Raw genomic sequence first — 21,481 nt, 5'->3', positions numbered from 1 at the left:
ATGCATTCAGGCTTTCGAGAACAAGTGCACAAGAAAGCTGTTGAAAATGTCTTTGAGAAAGATGACCACTGAGCAATTTACAACATAGCCAGAACTGAAAAGAAGCTACTGAACCAAATTAAGTCCCACAAGTAACATCACTTTGGGCATGTAATGAGGCACTCACATAACATTTATGTGTGACCGTGTTAAGACGACTTCGACCAAGAATAAGCTGGATTGACATCCTCATGACAAAGACTATTATTAGGGGTCATAATCCCTCAAACAAAGGCTCACAAACAGAAGGTAAAGATGATATTTTAGAGTTAAAACAACTCATTTTAATCATGCTGGAAAACGGTTGGAACAAACTGTCTGATACACAGAAGAACAGACCCTTTAAATCTTAAAAAGCATTACATACAGTATAAAAGACAAGCTGCACACATTGTGTATATTTACTTTACATGTGCATAATTAACCTAATCAATTTCCAAAAATTTATTTTTTAAACCACAGAAATTTCCAAGGTTCAAAGAAAAAAACTAATAATCATAAATTGAGTGTAAAATAAGCGCAATATTGTTCAAATAGTCCCTGATTTACACAGATTTATATAAGTGGATTGGAAATTATATGTATATACAATAAGGATCAATGTTCACAATTACCATTCAGATTGTTGTGTTTAATAAGAAACAAATGTGGTAAAATTCCTTCCATTTAAAACAATATTTAATAATTAATGAGCTTACAAAACAGCATGATTTCTTTAAATTATGTGAAAAGCAAATAGAAACATTAATCCAGGCTTCTTAAAAAGTTTGATAAATAAATGTTTAGTACCAAGTTCTTTTGTGTTTTAAATTAATGTAATGATTTCTTTCTTTGTATTTTCTTTGATCAAATCTCTTATGAAGGAAAATTTTGGATTCATAAATCTCTACAATATAAACTAAGTTGCATAACCAATATGCTGAACAATTGAGTAAATCCAAAATATAGAGATTTTAAAAAAAGAACCGTAAACACCATTAAAACACCATTAAAACCTCAAAACGTGTTAAACAGCTATTACGCCAGCCAACCACCACTGGGATCGGAGTTCAAATCTTAGCGGTGCTACTGGGTTTACAGAAAATATGACAGTGATATCAACTGAATGTGACCTGTGATAACTGTAAGCTGTTTTGGCAATTTAAATGCATAAATGGATTGCTTCTACAGGATGGCTGTAGGACATGGTAGTGTTTTTAAACTGCATGTTGATTGATCCACATATCCACAAATAACATCTTCCAGAACAATTAAAACATACAAAAAAATCATTTATAGATGTTAATAGTTAACTTCAAAAACATTATTAAGTAACAAGTGATGATAGTGATTTTTGTAAACAAAAGCAGCTGCACTGTTGGCTTGATTACAAAAGTGCACATTTATAAAAAGGTCTAATTTCTTGTAATTTCACCATTTAATCCAAACTAAAATGCCTCTGTTATTTAGTGCACTTAAATAAGGAAAATAAGGAATGACTACTAAGGTAAAGAAAAGAACCCAAGACCCAAAGGACCAGTACTTTATATATTACACACAATCCTAACAGAAAAGAACACTGCAGCGGAACACATCGCTCCTGCCACTGACCCAAACATTTCAGATCACAGTGGGCAACTGATGTGGACTCGGTCAGACTCTTAGTGGTCCTCAGCAGCAACTCGATGGTGAAGAAATGATTCAGTAAGCAGGATTGTTGCTTATTAATCGGAGTCTGAATCACTGCTCTCCGGAACAGTGCATGTGCGCATAGCTTCCTCTAGAGGCGCAAGTGAGCCGTCCTTTCTTACACTCATCGGCCTGATCAGCTGCTGCCTGTGAGAGGAGAAAAATGCACCCACTAATTAACTCCAGTGTAACTGTAAAAGATCAAAAACATCACGAATAATTAAAAAACACTGAGGTTTTACATGCATTACATTATTTGGTGTAACAAGGCTCAGAGCTTTGCTGTTCAAATGCAGGGTTGTCAACAAATGAAATCTCTGAACAATGCATTTTAGTACATGGAAATAAAATAATTTGCTAACATATATTTAGCAACTAAACAGAAACTAGATACACTGCAGATGTTAAGCACTGATCTCTTTCCAGTCTATGATTTAATAAAATTACAAACATCAGTGTAAAAAAAATCACATCAGAAATTATTACAATACAAACTCAAAATACTGGTTTCAAACTAATGGAAATAAAAATAACTTCAAATTAGCTCAAATATTTAAAGAATGTGTATTATATTAAAGAATACTTTTAGGTGTTACCACAGTAAATCATTGTGGTTCGCATACATGATTTGGCACAGATTTATGCTGGATGCCCTTCAAGTTGTGACAAGTATACCTCTCAATGGCAAGGCTGTTATGTTTGAGAATAAAGTGGGCATCCAATCCTGACTGTGTAGATATCTGACTGGCCAACAGCACATGGGCTAGCATATTTTACCGCTGCCTTTTATTTTAAAAAAATTAAATGAATTTATTGTAATAAATATACCCAAACAGTAAACTGAAAGCTCAGGAGAAACACTACCCATAGGGTCGTCAATCAACTTAGCAATGATAACTAAAACTAAATGTTTACTGTGTGCAAACTTGAAGGAAAACATTTGTTTTATATAATGTTAAGTACATAAGTGGCTTGTGATTATAAACATATGTATACATTTATTTATTTACTTATTTATTTTTTAATCATACATTTTAACAGCTTGTGTCTGCCATGAAACCCTGCTGGTTTTGACGAGATATTAATACTGGTGAAATGGCAAACCGTAACACCCCAATTTGAGATAAATCATTTGAAACCACACAATCACTGACATAATAAGAACATCTAGCTGTTCAGGGTAATCATTTGTTTGATGCTGTTATTGCCCTCACACTTTATCAATGCGGTTTTGCAGGCCACCAATTTGTCATTACAATACACCTGCTCTTTGAAAGGAACCCATAGTTGTAGGCATTGTGGAAGCATTGAGATCTTTCCTATAAAGAGGCCTGTTGATGTGTGGAACATCTTTCTTTTCTTTACATCCGGCCACAGAAGAGCTCTTAGAATCACAGCCCTTTAAACCCACACCCTGAACCTAGCTCGTCGCTGTGAACAGGCTTCCTTCCCCCACTTTGCGGTTTAATTACAGGATCAATACTCATTCTAATCTCTTCAAAGCCGTGGCTGCTGCACCACACTAATCCAATTATATCTGCCCTATGTCACCAGCACATTATCCAATCAAAGCAAAACTTTACCAAATCATCCAATTTAAGTTCGCAAAAATCTTTATGATTAGATGAGTAACAGATAAACATGAAACAAATGTTATTCAAAGAAATAGTAGTATTTTTAAATCCTCTCAACTTGCCTAAAATAGAATAAAACCAAAACATATGATATGCAAAACTACACTAAAACAATGTAGACAAACACTATAAGTGCAATGCCAGCATTAGAAGCTTGATCAGATGAATACATTTTTTCCAAACAGCCTAGCCATTGGGAAGTGCACTTGTCAGTGAGCCCTTAGTACCTTGGACAGCCAAAAAGACAAACAAATGGATCCAAAACCACATTAAATCTAACCTCTTACTCAAGGCCCAAATAACCTAACTGAACAATTATAAGGTTTTAATTTTGGACACATTATAAAAAAAAGTAATTCATTGGAAAAGACAATTATGCTTGGAAGAAGGAAAAATACAAGAAGAACAGCACAGCCAGCAACAAGATGCACCAAATCTGAAGACCACAACAGAAGACGTTCTGGAGAAACACTATCTATATAAACACCAGGTGTTGCAAGTAACTTCATGGATCATTATTTGGCCTATATAATTAATTTAGAAAAGCAGCATTTTAAAAGTTGATAAATCCAAAAATTAATCATCAAACTGCAAATTAGCCAAAGCTAATATGCTTTATCAATCTTAAATTTCCTAATCCTAAACTCACCACAAGTCAGACCATATCACAAGCAAATGTAAAAAGATATCTATAAACATAAAAAGCAACAGAATGCAAATAAATTAAAATTAAACCTGTTGCAAAAATGAAAACACTGGCCCTGGCTTCATGCTTCTGTCAGATATAGCCGTCTTAGTACATCAGAATCGAAAATTAAGAGTATCACATGACAATGTACATCCACTAATGACCTCAACAGATGATTAAATACTGAAAACAAGTATGAGTAAGGGGTGTAGGGGGTGTGCTGGAGTCAGTGCTAATTGGAGCGAGTCAAGCAGTGGAGGGTGGGGGAACATTCTTTTAGGTCCCCGAGCTGTCTCCTGAGCAGCCATACTCCTCACACTCACTGTCTACACGCTGTCTCCTTGCACTTACCACAGTACCTCCTTCATCCTCAATGAAGGTGAGGGGATTTTTAAAGAAAGGAATCTGCCTCTCATGGGCACACGCTGCTCATTATGTCTCAACCTGCCTATGCATTGTTTAAAACAATGCTGTCTGCCTGTGTTTGAAAACTTTTTTTTTTACATCACACTCCCCTCCATTTCCCCCTCATACACACACACCGACCCAACTCCACATTAATTGAGCCAGTTTCTATATCCACTTCTTGTCAAGCAACAATGTTTGGCACCACTGATGAATACAGCGAGCAGTATACAAAAGAAACATGTATATGTATCTTAAAAAACCCCACAAATGTGTACAAAGGATCAGTCGGCCAAAGCGTGTGCCAATTAGCAGGTAATTAATGCAGTAGGGCTGATGTTGCTGCTTGCATTGACTTTTGTTGAATGCTGCAGCCTAAAGGACAACCAGCTATAAATGAGGCAGAGGCAAGCAGCGGGAGATTCTTGTCTTAATGAAACGGTTGATAAGGAGCGTGTTCAGAGCAACGTAACAGCTTTTCATACTGGCGTCTCTCTAGTGATTGGTGCTGCTTGTTGATGAAAAGCTCAACACAGATGCAGTCTGGTATTACCAAACAGCAAGCAGTAGTACAATAAATATGATACACCTACTCAGTATGGTAAGTGAAATTTGTGGTAATAAATCATCAGCTGGTTTAGTCATTTGTAAAGGTGTGCTATTTAAAACTAATTAAAACATAGCAAATGCTATGATCTCAGTCTCATTTATTTAATTTTATTAGGACGTCATGTTTTTACACACTTTGGTTACATTCATGACCAGACAGGTAGTTACTGGTTACACAAGATTCGTCAGTTCATGTCTATTAAACACAGTCATGGACAATTTTGTATCTTTAATTCACCTCACTTGCATCTTTGGGCTGTGGGAGGAAACCGGAAAGACATGCAGACTTCACGCAGAAAGAACCCATACCACCCCACCTGGGGATCGAACCCAGGACCTTCTTGCTGTCAGGCAACAGGGCTACCCCTAACTCTTGGATACTCATGACATGTCATTTTTTTATTTACATGTCACAAAACACCAGGGGTGCTACAGAGGAATTTAGCAACATTTATCAATAAACATAATGCTTTGTTTAATACAAAGCCAGATATGCATTCCTAAAAAAAAATTAGACATATGCTTTTTCTGACACTCATAACACAAAATAAGGCTGCATTTATACAGCATCTATTCTTCAGTTTATGCTACAGTTTAAATTGCTAAACTGAACAACAGAATTGCACATTTTAGTTATAAAAAGATGCTGACAACTGTATTCCACAACCAAAATAAATATCCCAAGGCTTTTAACCCACAGTTACGAACACTGTATTCATTCACAACTGTAAGTCGATTTGAATAATAATCAATTGCTTGCACTGTATTCGGTCACAACAACTAAAATAACCTTTCCAAGGCAATTTCCTGTGGGCCCTCATGTGCTGTGAGTATTGTTGTAGTTATTTTTTAGTGGTTCATTTTAATCTCTTACCTTGACAATTCACTGATCATCTCTGCCAGTTTCTGAGCTTCATATTCCTTTTGTTCCTCGGTCATGCCTTCAGTTGGGTTTGGCATGGGCTCTTCTATGTGACCTGTGATAGGGTTAATGCTAAAAAACACAAGAGAGGAACGGAAGATGTTGTGTCAAACCACCATTTACCATGTACACGATATGGCCAAAAGTACGGTTGACTCTCCTAATAAATGGCAACAGTTTGGAAAAGGCCTTTTTCAATTCCAGCATGGTTGTTAAAACATATGGACAATCAAGGTCCATAATGACATTGTTTGTGCAATTTGGTGTGGCCTGCACTAATTTCTAACCCTAACCACATTTACTACCTTAGAAATGATTAGAAACGTTTATTGCGAGTCAGGCCTATTAGATTAACATTAGTCCATCAGGGTTGCAGTTGGTCTGAAGCCTATCCAAAACCACTGAGCTTAATGTGGATATTCACCAGTTCATCAGAGTGTGTTTACCCATTTACTTACTTACACCTAGGAGTTATATTATGCTAACAGTACATATTACAATCATTTTTAAAAGGCTGTTGGTGTACCACGCTGCGGTGCCCATAGACCAAATTTTTTAAGACAATATGTCATTGTATTGTTCACTAAATACAGCTGACTACAATTAACATGGCCAAAAATTCCTTTATTTTTAAAGCACTATTGCCACGGACATTAAAGCACCTACCTCATAATATTAAAATTTCAAGTTAATTTCTGTGGATCTTCTTGTACTGTTTTAGTTATGGTCAGTGATTTAAAAGATGACCAAGCCTTTTATGATTGTTATGAAGCTCAGTGTCAATACAACAAGTCTAACCAGAGTGGGGTAGGGTTGGACGGTATTGCCGGTTTTCATACCGCCATACCGTCTTCAGAAAATACCGCGGTATACGGTATTACCGCGCGCGCGCTGGGGGGGACAGATAAACTTTACAGTGTACACACTTTAGAGTGTAATCACAATATTTCAATGTTTTATTACAAAAAAATTAAACAATCAGAACGTCAAACATTGCTTATCCTATCTGATCTATAATAAATACGCATATGTGTAAATGCATCTGTATCAATTACACTTTTAAACATATTAACATATAACATTTAGCCATTGTAATCTCTCACTGCCCACACAAAACAGAATAATAGCAGGCTAAACAGTTCAATATATTTCAAAAGTTAACTGGATAGTTTATAGTTACAGCTATTTCTTAAAAGTGTATGAACGTGTACGATTAGTTATGCCTGTAATACAGAATTAAGTTCTATACCGTAACAAAAAAATATTAATGTAAATGTTAATGTTGCGATGATGGGGATGTAAAATAATGTCAAATAATTCAAAGTCCAAACATTCGAGTGGTTTAACGAGAACGCTACTTTAAATATCACACAAGCTCAGTGCAAAACAACATGAGCACAGCCGGAAACGGTAAATTTCCGATATCTTCCCTACACACTTGCTCCCTACGCCCTATAGGACACTTAACATTCTTAAAGGGCCAGACAATATATTTATAATTCACAGGTGAGACGTTAGAAAACAACATTCTTTTTTCTTAAAATAGCGCTTTTATTTAGGAAAAAATAGTTCTTACACAGGCAGAAAAAACTACGGCAGACACAAAAGTCAGAACAGGGGATCGGGCGTAACGTTATTATTACTGTTTGCTCCTTATTCTCAACACTTGTGCTCGATTTACACTGAATATATATTAAGTAAATACGTACATGTCCGCGCATGCACACGCTTGTGTTAATTTCTGGTTGAACTGATAAAAAATGTTGATTTCGGAAAATTAAAATACGAGCCATTTTTCTGTTTCTGCTTGTTACCTCACAGCTAACGCTAGCCATTGTGGCTTTTCACTCGTCTCTCTGTGTTATCACCTTACACAGTGAGCACCCCACAACCAATCATTAAGTGAGCTCCGACCGCCTACCACTCCCACCCCTCCCTTACTTTGGATGCGCGAATGTCCTAAAGTCTCAGTTTTCAAGGTAGACCTGAAGCAGAAATCTGGCGCTTCACATTTTTGAATACCGTCACCAGTTTTAAATACCGTGGTATACCGCAATACTGTCATACCACCCAACCCTAGAGTGGGGTGACATAGCACATTTATACAGGACTATGTGAGTGATCAGTTTACCTGGTACCCAGAGTAAACACCCTAAACTCCTGACAGACAGTGACACAGGGTTTGAACCTACAACCGCAGAACCCTGGAGCTGAGACAGCCCAACTACCTATTGCAGCATCATGTAACACAATTAAATAAGAATTTTAGGTCTAGAGTACATAGTGTGGTTTTGGAAAGGTATTACTTACAATGGTTTTACTGACTTATACTCCTCAGTGTCTGAGTCCTCATCAGGAGAATACTCAGTATCTCCTCTTCCTCCTGCTAAAAGGCCACGAGCCACCAGCAGGCCTGCAGCATTGCCGTAGCCAGTGTACTTCAAAAGATTATCCACTGCAGGACGAAAAAGATGACAAATGTGAAAACTTGACAGGAAAACGACCATAAAAGTAGCTCCTGATCAACTTGTACAACTGGTAATTTACAAAATGTAACTCCAATTTAAAAAACTCCCCTGACATAGTAACATTAAATTTTTAAAAAATGCTTACCACTTTCCTTGCAGAGAACAAAAAGAAACTCTGCAGCCCCCTGTTTCACTCCCATGTCAACATGAGTCATGAGGCGCACCAGTTTGTTCCGTACTGTACTGCCCACTTCTGGTCTTTCTGTTGCATCTTTCAAGGGTGGTAAAACCTAATCATGAACCACATCACATCAGACTTAAGAATCAGAAAGGAAAACAAAGACTAAAAGATTTCTTGGATTGCTACCAAAGCAACAGTTACTCACACCAGATATTTGCCCTTCACTCTGCCCAGGTCACACCAGATATTTGCCCTTCACTCTTCACAAAGTCAGGGTGGTTAGGCTTAGACTAAAATGTATCAAAGCCTCACCCACAATTTGGGAGGTCATTCTAGTTTTGAAAGGTCCACAAATGCTATTTAATGGCCAAAAGTATTTGGTTACTTAGTTCGTTACTTAGGGCAATCAATCTACCTCACCTTTTCAGGGTGGGAAGTGGTTAGCATGCTAACCTAACTCAACCCCTGGTTGGGTAATTTTTTTTATCATTCTCAGGTTGTACACTGCTATTGTTAGCACCTCCGATTTCTAATAAACTGTGCATTACATAAGGGTTCATTTATTTAGTTGTGCTATTAGTTGCTGACATAATTGAGTAATACATCTACATCTTTCTCTGGTTCATTTTATTGGCAACAGAAAAAAAACATGTAGAGCTTTGCCTACAGAGCCTGGTGTGACTGGGGCTTTAGCAGCGTTACACAGAAGAGTTCACGCTAACCTTAGCTTTCAGGTATCTGCGGAACTCCCTGTGGTATCTGGAACTTTCTGTCAGAAGGCTAAGCACTGGGGTCAGACCCTCTTTGTAGTTTGTTCCCTTTACAGGTCAGGAAAAAAGAGAGCAAGAGCAATGAGCAAGAAATGCAAAATAGTACTTCATACCCCATTGCTGTATTATAAAGGGTTCGAATAATGAACTGCAGGTCAGAATTATCTCAAATATGTATTTATAGCACGTGTTCTCCCCACTTTTTTTAGGACCATCCCTTTTTCTTTCAGCAAAACAATGCTTAGCCAAATTCTGCACATGTTATAAGAGCATGGCTTTGGAGTAGGAGAGGGCAGGTGCTAGAGTGGCTTGCCTGCAGTCCAGAACCGTCTCCAACTGAAAGTGTGAGACATTTTTCAGTGCAATATATATGATGACTGCAATGTGTTGCAGCTTTTAAATTAAGAATACATTTAAAATAAACACAAAAACACTATTGAGCTGATTAAATATCTTGTCATTGCATTGATTCTAATTGAATAAAAAATTGTTTTTATTAACACATGTCCCAAATTTATTTAGAATTGGGATTGTGTTACAAATTTTGGAAATTCAAGAACACAAACGAATTTTATTCTTTTTTTTAAAAAATATGTTCATATTAATATAATAATTGATATAAAATTTTAACATGTAAGAGTAATTTCTTTTCAGTACCTTGTCTATTCTCTTCTCCATGAAGTCCACTAAGACATCTAGAGTATCCATATTCTTTCCACCATATTTCTCAAGTCCTTCCTGTTCAGATACTATCAGAACGTCCAAGCAGGATACCGGAAGGTTGCTGAGGAGGTTAATGGCATGGCTAGAAAAGAACAAACACAAGACAATGTTATTTATTCCCATTAACGTGAATAAGGTTTAAAACTGGCTCAAGGACAGTACTAGTAAATGTTTGCAAACCACTTTATTTAAGTGACTATGCACAAATCATCTAACAGACATTAGGATTCCATCCACTGCCTGACATTTTGCAAAAACATACAAGAGAGAAATGCTCGTCCTGGGCCTATTTGAATAACAAAAGCCCAATTACTAGAGGCCAAGTTTTGTCTTGCATTTTGTTTATGTCAAAAAGCAGAGGGATAACAGGGCTAGTGATTAATAATATAATAAGTCAAATCCATACAAATGAGGTGCAAAGGGTTCAGAATGCAGAAAGTCTCACACATTTAGCAGTGTTTATCCATTTTGCCCTACATGAACTTGGATTTCTCCAATGTACCTAAATCTTTTCACTATATTTTGTATACTAGATAGTGAATCCAGACATGATGTCCTGCTACCAATTTACCTTCTTACTGTGGAATGTTTAAAAATGATGTAACTTGTATTTTGAAGACATGGGTAACATCTAGCGTAAATCTAAGACAGCATAGGAAAAAAGATTTTCTTGTCACTTATTTGCACTGGGTTTTTCCCTCAACCTAACAATTAAGATCAACATTACAGATACCTACCTGTGAGCCTCCTCTGTTTTCTCCTCTGTTTGAGACCTTAGCATCAGTATGTGCCTCATGATAGATGCAACACGCCGCAGCTGGTGCTCATTGTGCTGTTGGAAACAAAAAAGACAGAGAAAAATGTGAGGAAACTGTCAGATTAAATAGAACTGATGTTGACACTTGGGTGGAGCAGTTAATATGGTAACAACAAAATAACAGAATAATGACTTATTATGAAATGTTAGAAAGCATATATACTGAACATATATACTGAACACGTGCAGTAAATAAACTTAAAAAGAGCCTCACAGTAAAGATAAACCGGAGCAGCGCACGCTGCGCGCGCGTGTGTGTGTGTGTGTGTGTGTGTTTGTGCCTTTAGAAGAGACGCTTTGTTCACAGTATCGCTATAAGTGATTCAGTGATTCATGAGTTGATTCGTTTTTATGTGAAGCGTAAGTTTCTCTTCTCGGTTATCTCTCTGTGTTTACTGTTATTAATTAAATGTCGTGGTTTTAAATAAACACCAGCTGCTACAGAAAATTGTGTGTGATTCTCTTACATTAAAAAGCTTCATTAAACTGCTATTACCACAGATCTGTAACCAAATCAAACTCGTTCCGTCTAAGGAGCTAAAAGTTTTCTAAAAGTTCAGCAGATGATCCTGAACTAACGAATTTGGTAATGAATAAGCTTTTGCCTCGGATTGGCTCTGTAACGTCATCTGTTCTCATCTACATCACAAGTAAGAACCGCTTACGATTTACCAAAGTGAACCAGGAGTTTATATAACGTGCTGATAGAATCGACTCAGATGTGACCGGGTTGAATTATCTTTTTAAAGTAAATATTACAATCAGCAAAATTACATCGTAAGAGCTTTCACGATGGTTTCTGTACGATTGTTGATGAATGGTGATGTGATGGTTGGCGCTTCATAGCTCAAAGTCTGGATCAATCCACTGAGCTGTTAACTTAACATGGTCTTTATATATCACACGATCGGATCGGCTACTTTTAGGAAATATCGCCGATCGCCGATAGCATATTTTGATTAAAAATCGGCCGATACCGATTCGTAGCCGATCGATCGTCCCATCTCTAATATATATATATATATTAGGGCTGTCAAACGATTAAAATTTTTAATCGCGATTAATCTCAGAATTTCATATAGTTAATCGCGATTAATCGCATTAAAAAAAAATCTGTGTAAATGTTATAGAAAACAAGGATTTTTAAGTGAAATGTTACAATTAAAATGGTGAACACATTTTATGCTAAATGTACTTATGTTAAAAACTGCTGGGACAAGAGAAAACTGTAAGGGAGTTTATTCACTCACATACTAGGCAGTAAATGTCAGATTGTAGGTTAGAATTTCTCCATCAGCAAACATTGTAGATCAGCGGTGCTTTAGGTGGGATAAGGCGTAGTTATTGTATCAGACTTGTCTGTGGTTGTATCGTGACGATGGTTTGATGGACGTTTCTACACGAAGTGAGTGTGTTTTGACCCTTTGGGGCTTCCATAGTTCATGAACTAACGTGCTCGACTCAGCTTTCCGGTATTCGGTACAGAAGAAGAAGTTAATTAAGTGTAATAAAGTGTTCTGCTCCCGACAACTTGTGAATATAGCGTGTATTTATTTCTTTATTATGCAAGTGCATCACTACCACGATCGGTTACATTATGTTAACAAACCGCAAATGAAAAACGGTGGCAAGTCCGACATTAAAACGTTTGTTCTACCAGTCAAGTGTCAACATGAACTAGAATTTGCGTTAATGGCACTAATTTTTTTAATCGCGTTAAATTGAGGTCGCGTTAATGCGTTATTATCGCGTTAACTTCGACAGCCCTAATATATATATATATATATATATATATATATATATATACACACATATATATACATATATATACATATATATATATACACACACACACATTTTTTGCCATTTGCCTTCTGCACTGCAAGCCCAATGTAAATTTTGTGCACAAATTATTATGCACAACTAATTTGGGTAGAAAGGGGTTGATACATTTGTTAACCAAAAAAAGACTTTTACCGACTTCTACAGAAGTGGGTATGAATGGTGTCATAATAATGAAAACAACAGCAACAATAATAATAATAATAATAACAATAATAACCAGAAAATCCCAATTTGCTTCGTAGCAGTGAGCTACTGCGCCTTCTGCTATCTGTTCTTTAATGTATTTTATTTGGTGGTCAGGTCTGACAAACATACAGTACGTCAAACATACTGTATGTTCCAAGATAAGGTTGAAGCAGAATGTTTTGTCCTTGAAAAGTTAAATATTACAACAACAAAAAAAACATACAGCTTATCATAAAGATGAGAATCAGACAATGAACTCGGACCGTTTTACTTGAAGTCTTATTTGAAGCAAGAATTGGCAATAATTCCACTCGTAACAATGCAACATTTGGTGTCCTCAGTTCCCAAACAACTAATTAGTGTAATTAATAGGAAAGGTGATGTAACACAGTAGTAAACATGTCCCTGTCCCAACTTTTTATATGCCTGTTTCAGGAATTAAATGCATTTTTTTTATCTGTTTTGCAGTTAATAACAGGGCAGGTACTAAATGCATATTGCATTTAAATGCTGCTACATGTGTATGAAAATGCCAGCTGTTGGGAAATATTTTGAGGTGTAAATAACTGCTGCACAATTTAGAACTCTTAGATCTGCCAATCTGGTCTAAAACGCAGCTCTAAAAAGTTTGTTTTATTGTTTTATTTTTAATCTATGTGAATTTCTGGAATCTCTGTAATTATGTATGTAATAGCTGAAGCAGAATGCTCATTTTGTAATATTGTAAATTTGATAATCCTGATCAGCATTAGGGTTGGTTCAGTGCATACTTGCAAGACCTAAAATACTAGGCAGTGCACCAAATCATCACTTGGCATCCCAGACATAGTCCTTACCTCATCGTTGAAGTCGGCCATGGTTATGTTGAAAAGAGCTTTAAGTGCTTCCATGGTCAAGTCCAGCTTCTCTGGTGAAACATGTGGGGCCTGTGCAACAGGAGGGGTAACTTTATACGGTCCGGACCAGCGCACATCCAGGGTGCGCTCGAGCACACCAGTAAGCAGCTCCACAGCATTCATTTCCTGACGCAGCCTCCTCCGGATGTCTGCCCGCAGAGCAGAAAGCAGGAACAGCAGACGAAGTGAGAAGAGCCCCACCTCATGATGGCCAGAGCCCAGTGAGGACAGCCGGGCACACAAACCCTGACCCAGCCGCACATCCGCAACCACTTGTTGTGCTGCCACACTGTTGTAAACCACATTACAAAAGCACTTAAGTGCCTCTACCACCACTCGCTCCTCTTCTGCTGAGTCAAACTTTGTTTCCTCTAAAGGTCCCTCATCACTTTCAGGCAGTCGGATGCATGCCAGTCGTGCCAGTGTAAGAATTCCGTTTCGTGTGGCTACAGGTCCCAAAACGTGCTTATCACGAGACAGGATGCGCAGGGTTTCCAGACAGGTGGTCTGGCACTGGGTTTGGACAGGCTGGTTGAGCACTGTAAGCACTCCCTGGCAAAGCTTCTGTAGCAGGAAAACATACAAGAGCCAGGTGATTAATGACATCAATACTTTCATACACACTACGCATTACTAAGATATGATATTAAGTATACTGTCAGTACACACATACATTGTCCAAACTTAAAGTAACAAGATGGTCATAAAAAAAAAACATTCTTGTAACCCTTCTTCCACTTCAGTTCTTGTCCATTTCTGCCATTCGAGCGTCACATTACACTACATCAACCAGACACATGTAACCAGCCAACAGCAGATCATTTGATAAAAATTCTGTTTACTTACTATTCGAGCCTCCTTTTCTTTGCAATCAAAAGCAAATGTTTTACAGTTCTGAAAAAAACATGTTAACAGTTACAGGCAATAAAAAACGTTACAGTACATATTATACTGCATATCACATATAATCTAGTCACATAAATTTAAAAAACCACTAGTGACATACCAAATAAATTATACCACTGGTGATATAGCATATCAATTATACACTTTGAAGGTTGCATTTACGTTGTATTAGGGATACAGCAACAGTCCTAAATGTATCCAATTATTCAAATTAGTCCCATTCATCCTACGTTCTTCATGTTTTTGCGTACATAATACAGTGTATTTCACCTACTTTATAAAATGCTGGAAAAGAAAACTTGTTTTGTGACCAGTGCTGCCAGTTTTTATGTCCAATTCACGTTGGGGATACCTGTTGCATCTTTATACCAAACAACCGCCGGTTCCATCAGCATTGGAGGGGTTGACTTCTCTGAGCAATGAGATGGCTGAAAATAGTGGCATTGAAAATCTTTTTAACACATGGTTGACAAAGACTTTTGGACAGTACAAGTCATTGATCCTGGGTGTACTGACTTCCATCACTATGGGTGCAGCCTTAGTCGTCTGTGGTTGTTGTTGCATACCTTGCATCAGAACAAGGTTTATTGAAACTGTATTGATTACAAATTACCTTGCAGGCCAGTAAAGCGACAATACTAACCAATGAGGGATTTGAAATGTACTAGGTTGATCCGGAGGATGTCTAAGACATCAGGTAAAGTAGTTGTTTTTCGTAATAGCTTATGCTTAGCTTTGCAGGTATATAATCATGAATCCTGAGGGTGGAGTATCTCACATTGGGGGCTGGGTGATCAGTGAATTGGCCAGAGTATCACACCCTTCTGGGGTTTAAGAGAGAAAAGGACCATCACCGAAAACCTTTGCCTTCTATGTCCTTGAGAGAAGCACCCAGCTCGTACATGCACACGCACATATTCATATAATCTTCCCAAGCACACATACGGTAGAATGATAAGATTTATTTTGTTATTCAGAACATCAAAGTTTCCTTTTACTCTGTAATTCAGGATTTATACCATAAATGGTGTGGAAGGGGGGACTGTTGAACTATTGGGGTTTTAAACTGGTGGGGTTTTGAAAGGCCAACTGTCAAACGTGGCAATTCAAGGCTTCACATGGGTGTTTTCTTTATCAAAATTGTTATGGTATACCATTCTCAGCTGAGGGCACTCAATGTAACTCAATGTACTAGGGCAGGAGAACCGGGATAGGATAAGCGGAGTCGGATAACATTGTGTAAGATAATGAATTGACAATATACCAGAGAAAGTCCATATATGGTGTAAACAAGGACAGAACAAGGATTCTGGAACTGGCAGCGGGCCCATGGAAGAGGTGACAAGAAGAAATGGACTGAAACAAAGAAATGGACAAATGGACTGTGGGTGTGGTTAAGCATATTTAAACTCCTGCCAGGAAGGTTCGGGGCGGCTCTTCTCAACTTTCCCTGACGCTTGTGTGTTAATGGTGGTTGGAGATAGAAAGCCCCCAGCTGGGAACACACTTTTGATCTTCTCATCATATTGAATAAATAAGTAACTTTACATTTACAGCATTTAGCAGACGGAACACAATGAGCAATTGAGGGTTAAGGGCCTTGCTCAGGGACCCAACAGTGACAACTTGGTGGTGTCGGGGCTTGAACCGGCAACCTTCTGTTTACTAGTCCAGTACCTTAACCACTGAGCTATTACTGGCCCTGTTAACTGTTAGTTATACACCTAGTTGCTACACCAAGTACCCCCATGGACATGCCAAACTAGAATGACAAATGTAAACGAATGTAAACAATATAGCTGTAGTAGAGACTACATCTATTTTCAGTTTTTTTTCTGATACAATGTGTTAATCCACCTATAGCCGTTAATCAATGAACATTTTGCATTGATCACAGGATGCTATTGGCATCAGAACTGCAGATGTACTACATTCTGCGATCTAAAAACCCACAAGGTTCATCTACTGTATATAGCATGGGTAGCTTGTAAAATGGCAAATTCATGCGTATAAGAAATGTGAGCTTAATAAAGTGACCGGTGAGGGAACATGTTTCATAAAATGTATGTAAACACAATATTTTCTTGTACTTTTAAGCACGTACAAAATAAAAAATATGGACACTCACTAACTGGATTAGCATTACCCAGCTACAGTGCTAATACTGCAAACAAAGCTCTGCAAATAAACACAAGTAGCTCATTTAAGTGAACTAACTTGACTAGCCATAGAACTGACTAGAACAGGCTAGAATGTAGCTAGCAGAGTTAGCAAACATGAACATGCATCTCGGTGTGGTTAAACCGCGGTGGGAGATGCTGTTGTAGTGCATTATAGGATTAGAACATGTAACAATACTGACGTTGTAATGCTAGCGTGAACTAAACCTGTAAACCGCTGTTATAATCAACATGTCAGTTAGCATCCAGCTAATAGCCCGGTGCAGCTAGCACTATCCAGCACCTACCTCTGTGTTGTATTTATGCAAAAGCTTTTCAATTTCCGCATTATTTCCACTCTCAATCTGCGACAGGATTGAACTCAGGTCCATAATGGATGCTCATACAAAACAAACAAGAGCGCTTCTAATACAGTACAACAATGAGAACAGGTTTTATTGTGTAAACCCGTCTGTTAACTTTTAATTGGAAAACGTCACTTTGTGCGTCAGCTGACTTCCCCTTCACACTACACCACACTACCCGCCCTGAAAGCATTACTAGCATACTAGACAGTGTGGTAGAATGCTATTCTGCACTACTCTGTGTTTACATACTGTTCAGTAAGCTAGTACGCGTTTTTCTTATATTATAGACACAGGCTGTACCAACCTTACCATACACATACTATGTACTGTATATTGCACCAGAATTCCCGTCATGCATAAGTGCTTCCATGCTTAAAAACGTCTTAAACCAGTTTAAAATGCTGTCCTGGTCATAAACGAGCTTGGATTGGTTTATAGACATCATCAAAGATCCAGTCTGACCAGCTGAGTTGGCTCAAGTTTTTTTTTTCTTTAAATAAGCCTCAAATAGGTTTAATCATATCTTCTTATTAAAAGGGATATGTTTGTATCTGCTAAGATACTTTCAGTGTTATTAATTATACTCAGTTTAAGTAGTAACCACTTTATTGTGGAAAGGGTACAGTGGTCCTATCTAGGAAACACAGAAAGGACAAAATACACATATAAACATAATATACAATCATTATTTATTATCAGAAAGCCCAACAATAAACTTCTGTTTAAAAAACATGGACAAATAAGTATGGTTTTCTATCATTTAGTTAGAGAAGTCAATGAAATTGAAATTGATCCCTCGTGACTGCCGTGTCTTACATGTCTTTTACAAAAGTATGTAAATTTTTAACTTGTAGACTTTTCTCTAGAAGCTCTTTGGCCTCTTTTGAGTGTTAAGTTTTTTTTTAGCAGCTTTTAACTTTAACAAGTTATTTGCTTGCAAAAATGCTTAATGTTCAATATAATGAAATTTTAAATTCCAAAAAATACAATAAAATTATTGTACTGTACTATGTAATATATAATAATTTAGCCTTAAATTTATACTTTCAACAAACAACTACCCAAACGTACAGTATATAGCTAAAAGTGGACATCAACATCCCATTTTTACATCTACACTTTCCAATTGGTGTGCTTTACACTACACTGCTTTCGATCAGCTTTGTCCCCCTCCTGACTCAGCCTCTGTTGATACGGGGGAGCTCAGCTCCTGGTTTGATGTCTCTTGCAGAACCATACTGGACTCAGTGGCCCCATTAAGAACCATACAGCCGAAAGTTAAACCCGAGCCCTGGCTTAATGACAGAACTCGTGCAGCAAAGCGGGAGTGTCGCAAAGCTGAGCGCAAATGGAAGAAGGACAAGCTGCAGGTTTCATTTCAAATCTTAAAAGATTGCTGGCGTTCTTACCAGAACACTATCAAAGAAGCCAAAAGAAAATATTTGTCAAATATTATCATGGCAAATTGTCATAATCCACGGGTGTTATTTAAAACCATTGACTCTGTTCTTAAGGCCCCTCAGCCCATCTGTTCAGAAGCATCCCCTGAAATGTGTGATAACTTTCTGCACTTTTTTATTGACAAGATTGTCGCAGCACGAGCTCCTACCACAGCTCCTGCCTTCGACCCCTCTGACTCTGTCCCTTGCCTGACTGTGTTTGATAGTTTTGAGCCGGTGACTCTGTCGCACTTGGAGGATGTGGTAGGCCATTTAAAGCCTTCTGGTTCTCCCTGTGACGATATGCCTCCTCACTTTTTTAAAGAGATTTTTCATAGTATAGGGCAACAGGTTCTGGCCATTATTAACAGGAGTCTATCCTCTGGTGTTGTTCCTGTGAGTTTTAAACATGCTGTAGTGCAACCCCTGCTTAAGAAACCTGGCCTTGACCACACGGTATTGGCTAATTATAGGCCTATTTCCAAGCTGCCCTTTATTTCAAAGATCTTGGAGAAAGTTGTTTATGCTCAGCTGAAAGTTTTTCTGGATGAGCATAATATCCTGGAGGTCTTTCAGTCTGGTTTTAAAACCCTGCACAGCACAGAGTCAGCGTTGCTTAGGGTTTTCAATGACATCCTCCTGGCCAATGATTCTGGTGACCATGTGATCCTTGTCCTGTTGGATCTAACCGCGGCTTTTGACACGGTAGATCATAACATTTTAGTCTCCCGGTTGCAGCACCTAGTGGGCATTTGTGGTAGTGCTTTGGAATGGTTTAGGTCCTATCTGACGGACAGAACTTTGTGTGTGAGTTTTGCTGGTTCAGACTCCTCCCCAGCTCCCCTGCCGTATGGGGTTCCACAGGGCTCAATTTTAGGACCCCTCCTCTTCTCACTTTATCTGCTTCCACTGGGCTCCATTTTGAGAAAGCATGGCATCTCATTTCATTGCTACGCTGATGACAGTCAGATATATGTCCCGCTGAAGAAGAAAGATGCTTTCTCTATTAAGCCACTTCTGTTATGTCTTAATGACATTAAAGCCTGGATGGCCTTAAATTTTCTGAATTTCAATGAAAAGAAAACAGAAGTGATGGTGTTTGGTCCCAGTGGTTCCTGTGAAGCCCCTCCTGTTGATTTGGGCCCTTTGACACAGCATGTGAAGCATACAATCTCTAACTTGGGTTTTAAGATGGACAGTGATTTTAAATTGGACCGTCAAATTGGTGCAGTAGTCAAATCCAGCTTTTTCCATTTGAGGCAGCTGGCAAAGGTGAAGTCAATCCTTTCACATGAGCACTTTCAAACAGTGATCCATGCCTTCATCACATCTCGGCTGGACTACTGTAATGCACTTTATTTTGGAGTCAGCCAGTCCTCCCTCAAACGTCTCCAGTTAGTGCAAAATGCTGCGGCCCGACTTTTAATGGGATCACGTAAGAGAGAGCATATAACCCCCATTCTGGCCTCCCTCCATTGGCTGCCCGTGCATTTCAGAGTACATTTTAAGATTCTGTTGTTTGTTTTTAAATCTTTAAATGGACTTGCCCCGCCTTACCTCGCTGAACTGCTCCATCCCCACACTTCTGCTCGGTGCCTCAGGTCAGCTGATCAGCTGCTCCTGGAGGTACCAAGGTCAAAGCGTAAGCTCAGAGGGGATAGAGCTTTTTCAATCGCTGCCCCTAAATTATGGAACAACCTACCACTCCATATTAGACAGGCCTCTTCACTGGCTATTTTTAAAACTAGTCTTAAAACCCATTTTTATTCCTTGGCTTTCAATCCAGCATGAGACTTCTCATTGTTTCTAGTGTTTGTTTTATGTTTTATAATTATCTATGTACAGCACTTTGTCACAGCTGTTGTTGTTTTTAAAGTGCTCTATAAATAAAGTTGACTTGACTTGACTTGACTTGACACTTGGTACTGTACATGGTCAACTGCCCATACACTTAAATCTGTTTTAAAAAAAAACAGTTTTGAACTCAGCAGTAAATAATGCAACAAAAATTGTTGCTTGGCATAAAATTATTATTTCAATGGCCTTTTTAGTTTTCGTTTTTTAAATGCACTGACAACCTACAACAAACACTCAATGCAAGATAATAATTGAGGTCTTTTATCAACGTCTCTATGTGATATTGTAAAAAGATTTAGAGAATTAAGAAAAATCTTAGTCTGTTTAGGGCAAGGCCAAAAACTAAAATGTTAAATGCCTAAACCTTCGAACTCTTAGACAGCATTGCAAGAAAAACCATCATGCAACTGTGATAAATATGGTCACATGGGCTTGGGAATACTTTGGAACACCACTGCCAGTTAACACAGTCAACCACTGCTAAAGCAAAGGGAAAACTATACAACAGGATTGGCATGTGTTAAGCTCCCATTTGCATTTTAATGTACTGGGCACATTATGACCTCTGTATTCCTCCATCACCAATGCTGGTACCTTAACCAGACAGTAAATTTCACTGTTGCAGCAGCAAGAAGGCGAATCCACATCCAGCCTTTTCTTCTTCATACACGACCAGTTGTTTCTGTAGAGCCAGGCCGTTGGCACAACAGAGATGCCCCGAGCGCCCATAAGTGCAAGTTTTTAATTTCATTGAAACCTTTTCCATCATATTACAAAATGGTACCAGTAATATGAAGTTTGACTGTATGTGATGCTATATTGTAATGTCATTTCATTTCCCCTACAACTACAGTGTGATTCTGACCTGTTAATCCACTGTTAATGTGAAATAATGTGACTT

General features: G+C 38.1%; 1 protein-coding gene across 2 annotated transcripts; it reads right to left on the bottom strand.

The window, feature by feature from the left end:
* Positions 1–322: 322 nt before the first annotated feature.
* ric8b (RIC8 guanine nucleotide exchange factor B) lies at positions 323–17,362 on the bottom strand. 2 transcript variants are annotated; one of them, XM_063004754.1, is made up of 10 exons: positions 17,225–17,362; positions 14,698–14,745; positions 13,792–14,415; positions 10,845–10,939; positions 10,042–10,189; positions 9,337–9,432; positions 8,579–8,723; positions 8,276–8,420; positions 5,918–6,037; positions 323–1,879 (listed from the first exon to the last, which is right to left on the bottom strand). In XM_063004754.1, the coding sequence occupies exons 1-10, from the start codon at positions 17,306–17,308 to the stop codon at positions 1,759–1,761; spliced, it is 1,626 nt and encodes a 541-aa protein (XP_062860824.1). In that variant the 5' UTR covers positions 17,309–17,362; the 3' UTR covers positions 323–1,758. The 2 variants fall into 2 exon arrangements, with proteins under 2 accessions (XP_062860824.1, XP_062860825.1); XM_063004755.1 differs by having other exon boundaries at positions 323–1,854; positions 17,225–17,361.
* Positions 17,363–21,481: the final 4,119 nt, after the last annotated feature.

The sequence above is a fragment of the Trichomycterus rosablanca genome, chromosome 11 (genome assembly GCF_030014385.1).
Source record: "Trichomycterus rosablanca isolate fTriRos1 chromosome 11, fTriRos1.hap1, whole genome shotgun sequence".
In the NCBI taxonomy this organism is placed as follows: domain Eukaryota; kingdom Metazoa; phylum Chordata; class Actinopteri; order Siluriformes; family Trichomycteridae; genus Trichomycterus; species Trichomycterus rosablanca.
Note: the sequence above shows the minus strand (reverse complement) of the source record. Positions and strands in the feature narration are given on the sequence as shown.

Excerpts from the sequence above, each read along its gene's own strand:
- ric8b (XM_063004754.1), bottom strand. The coding sequence starts at position 17,308 with ATGGACCTGAGTTCAATCCTGTCGCAGATTGAGAGTGGAAATAATGCG. Across the intron at positions 14,416-14,697 it reads AAGAAAAGGAGGCTCGAATA|AAGCTTTGCCAGGGAGTGCT; the intron begins GTAAGTAAACAG and ends TTCCTGCTACAG. Across the intron at positions 10,190-10,844 it reads AAAACAGAGGAGGCTCACAG|CCATGCCATTAACCTCCTCA; the intron begins GTAGGTATCTGT and ends GTTCTTTTCTAG.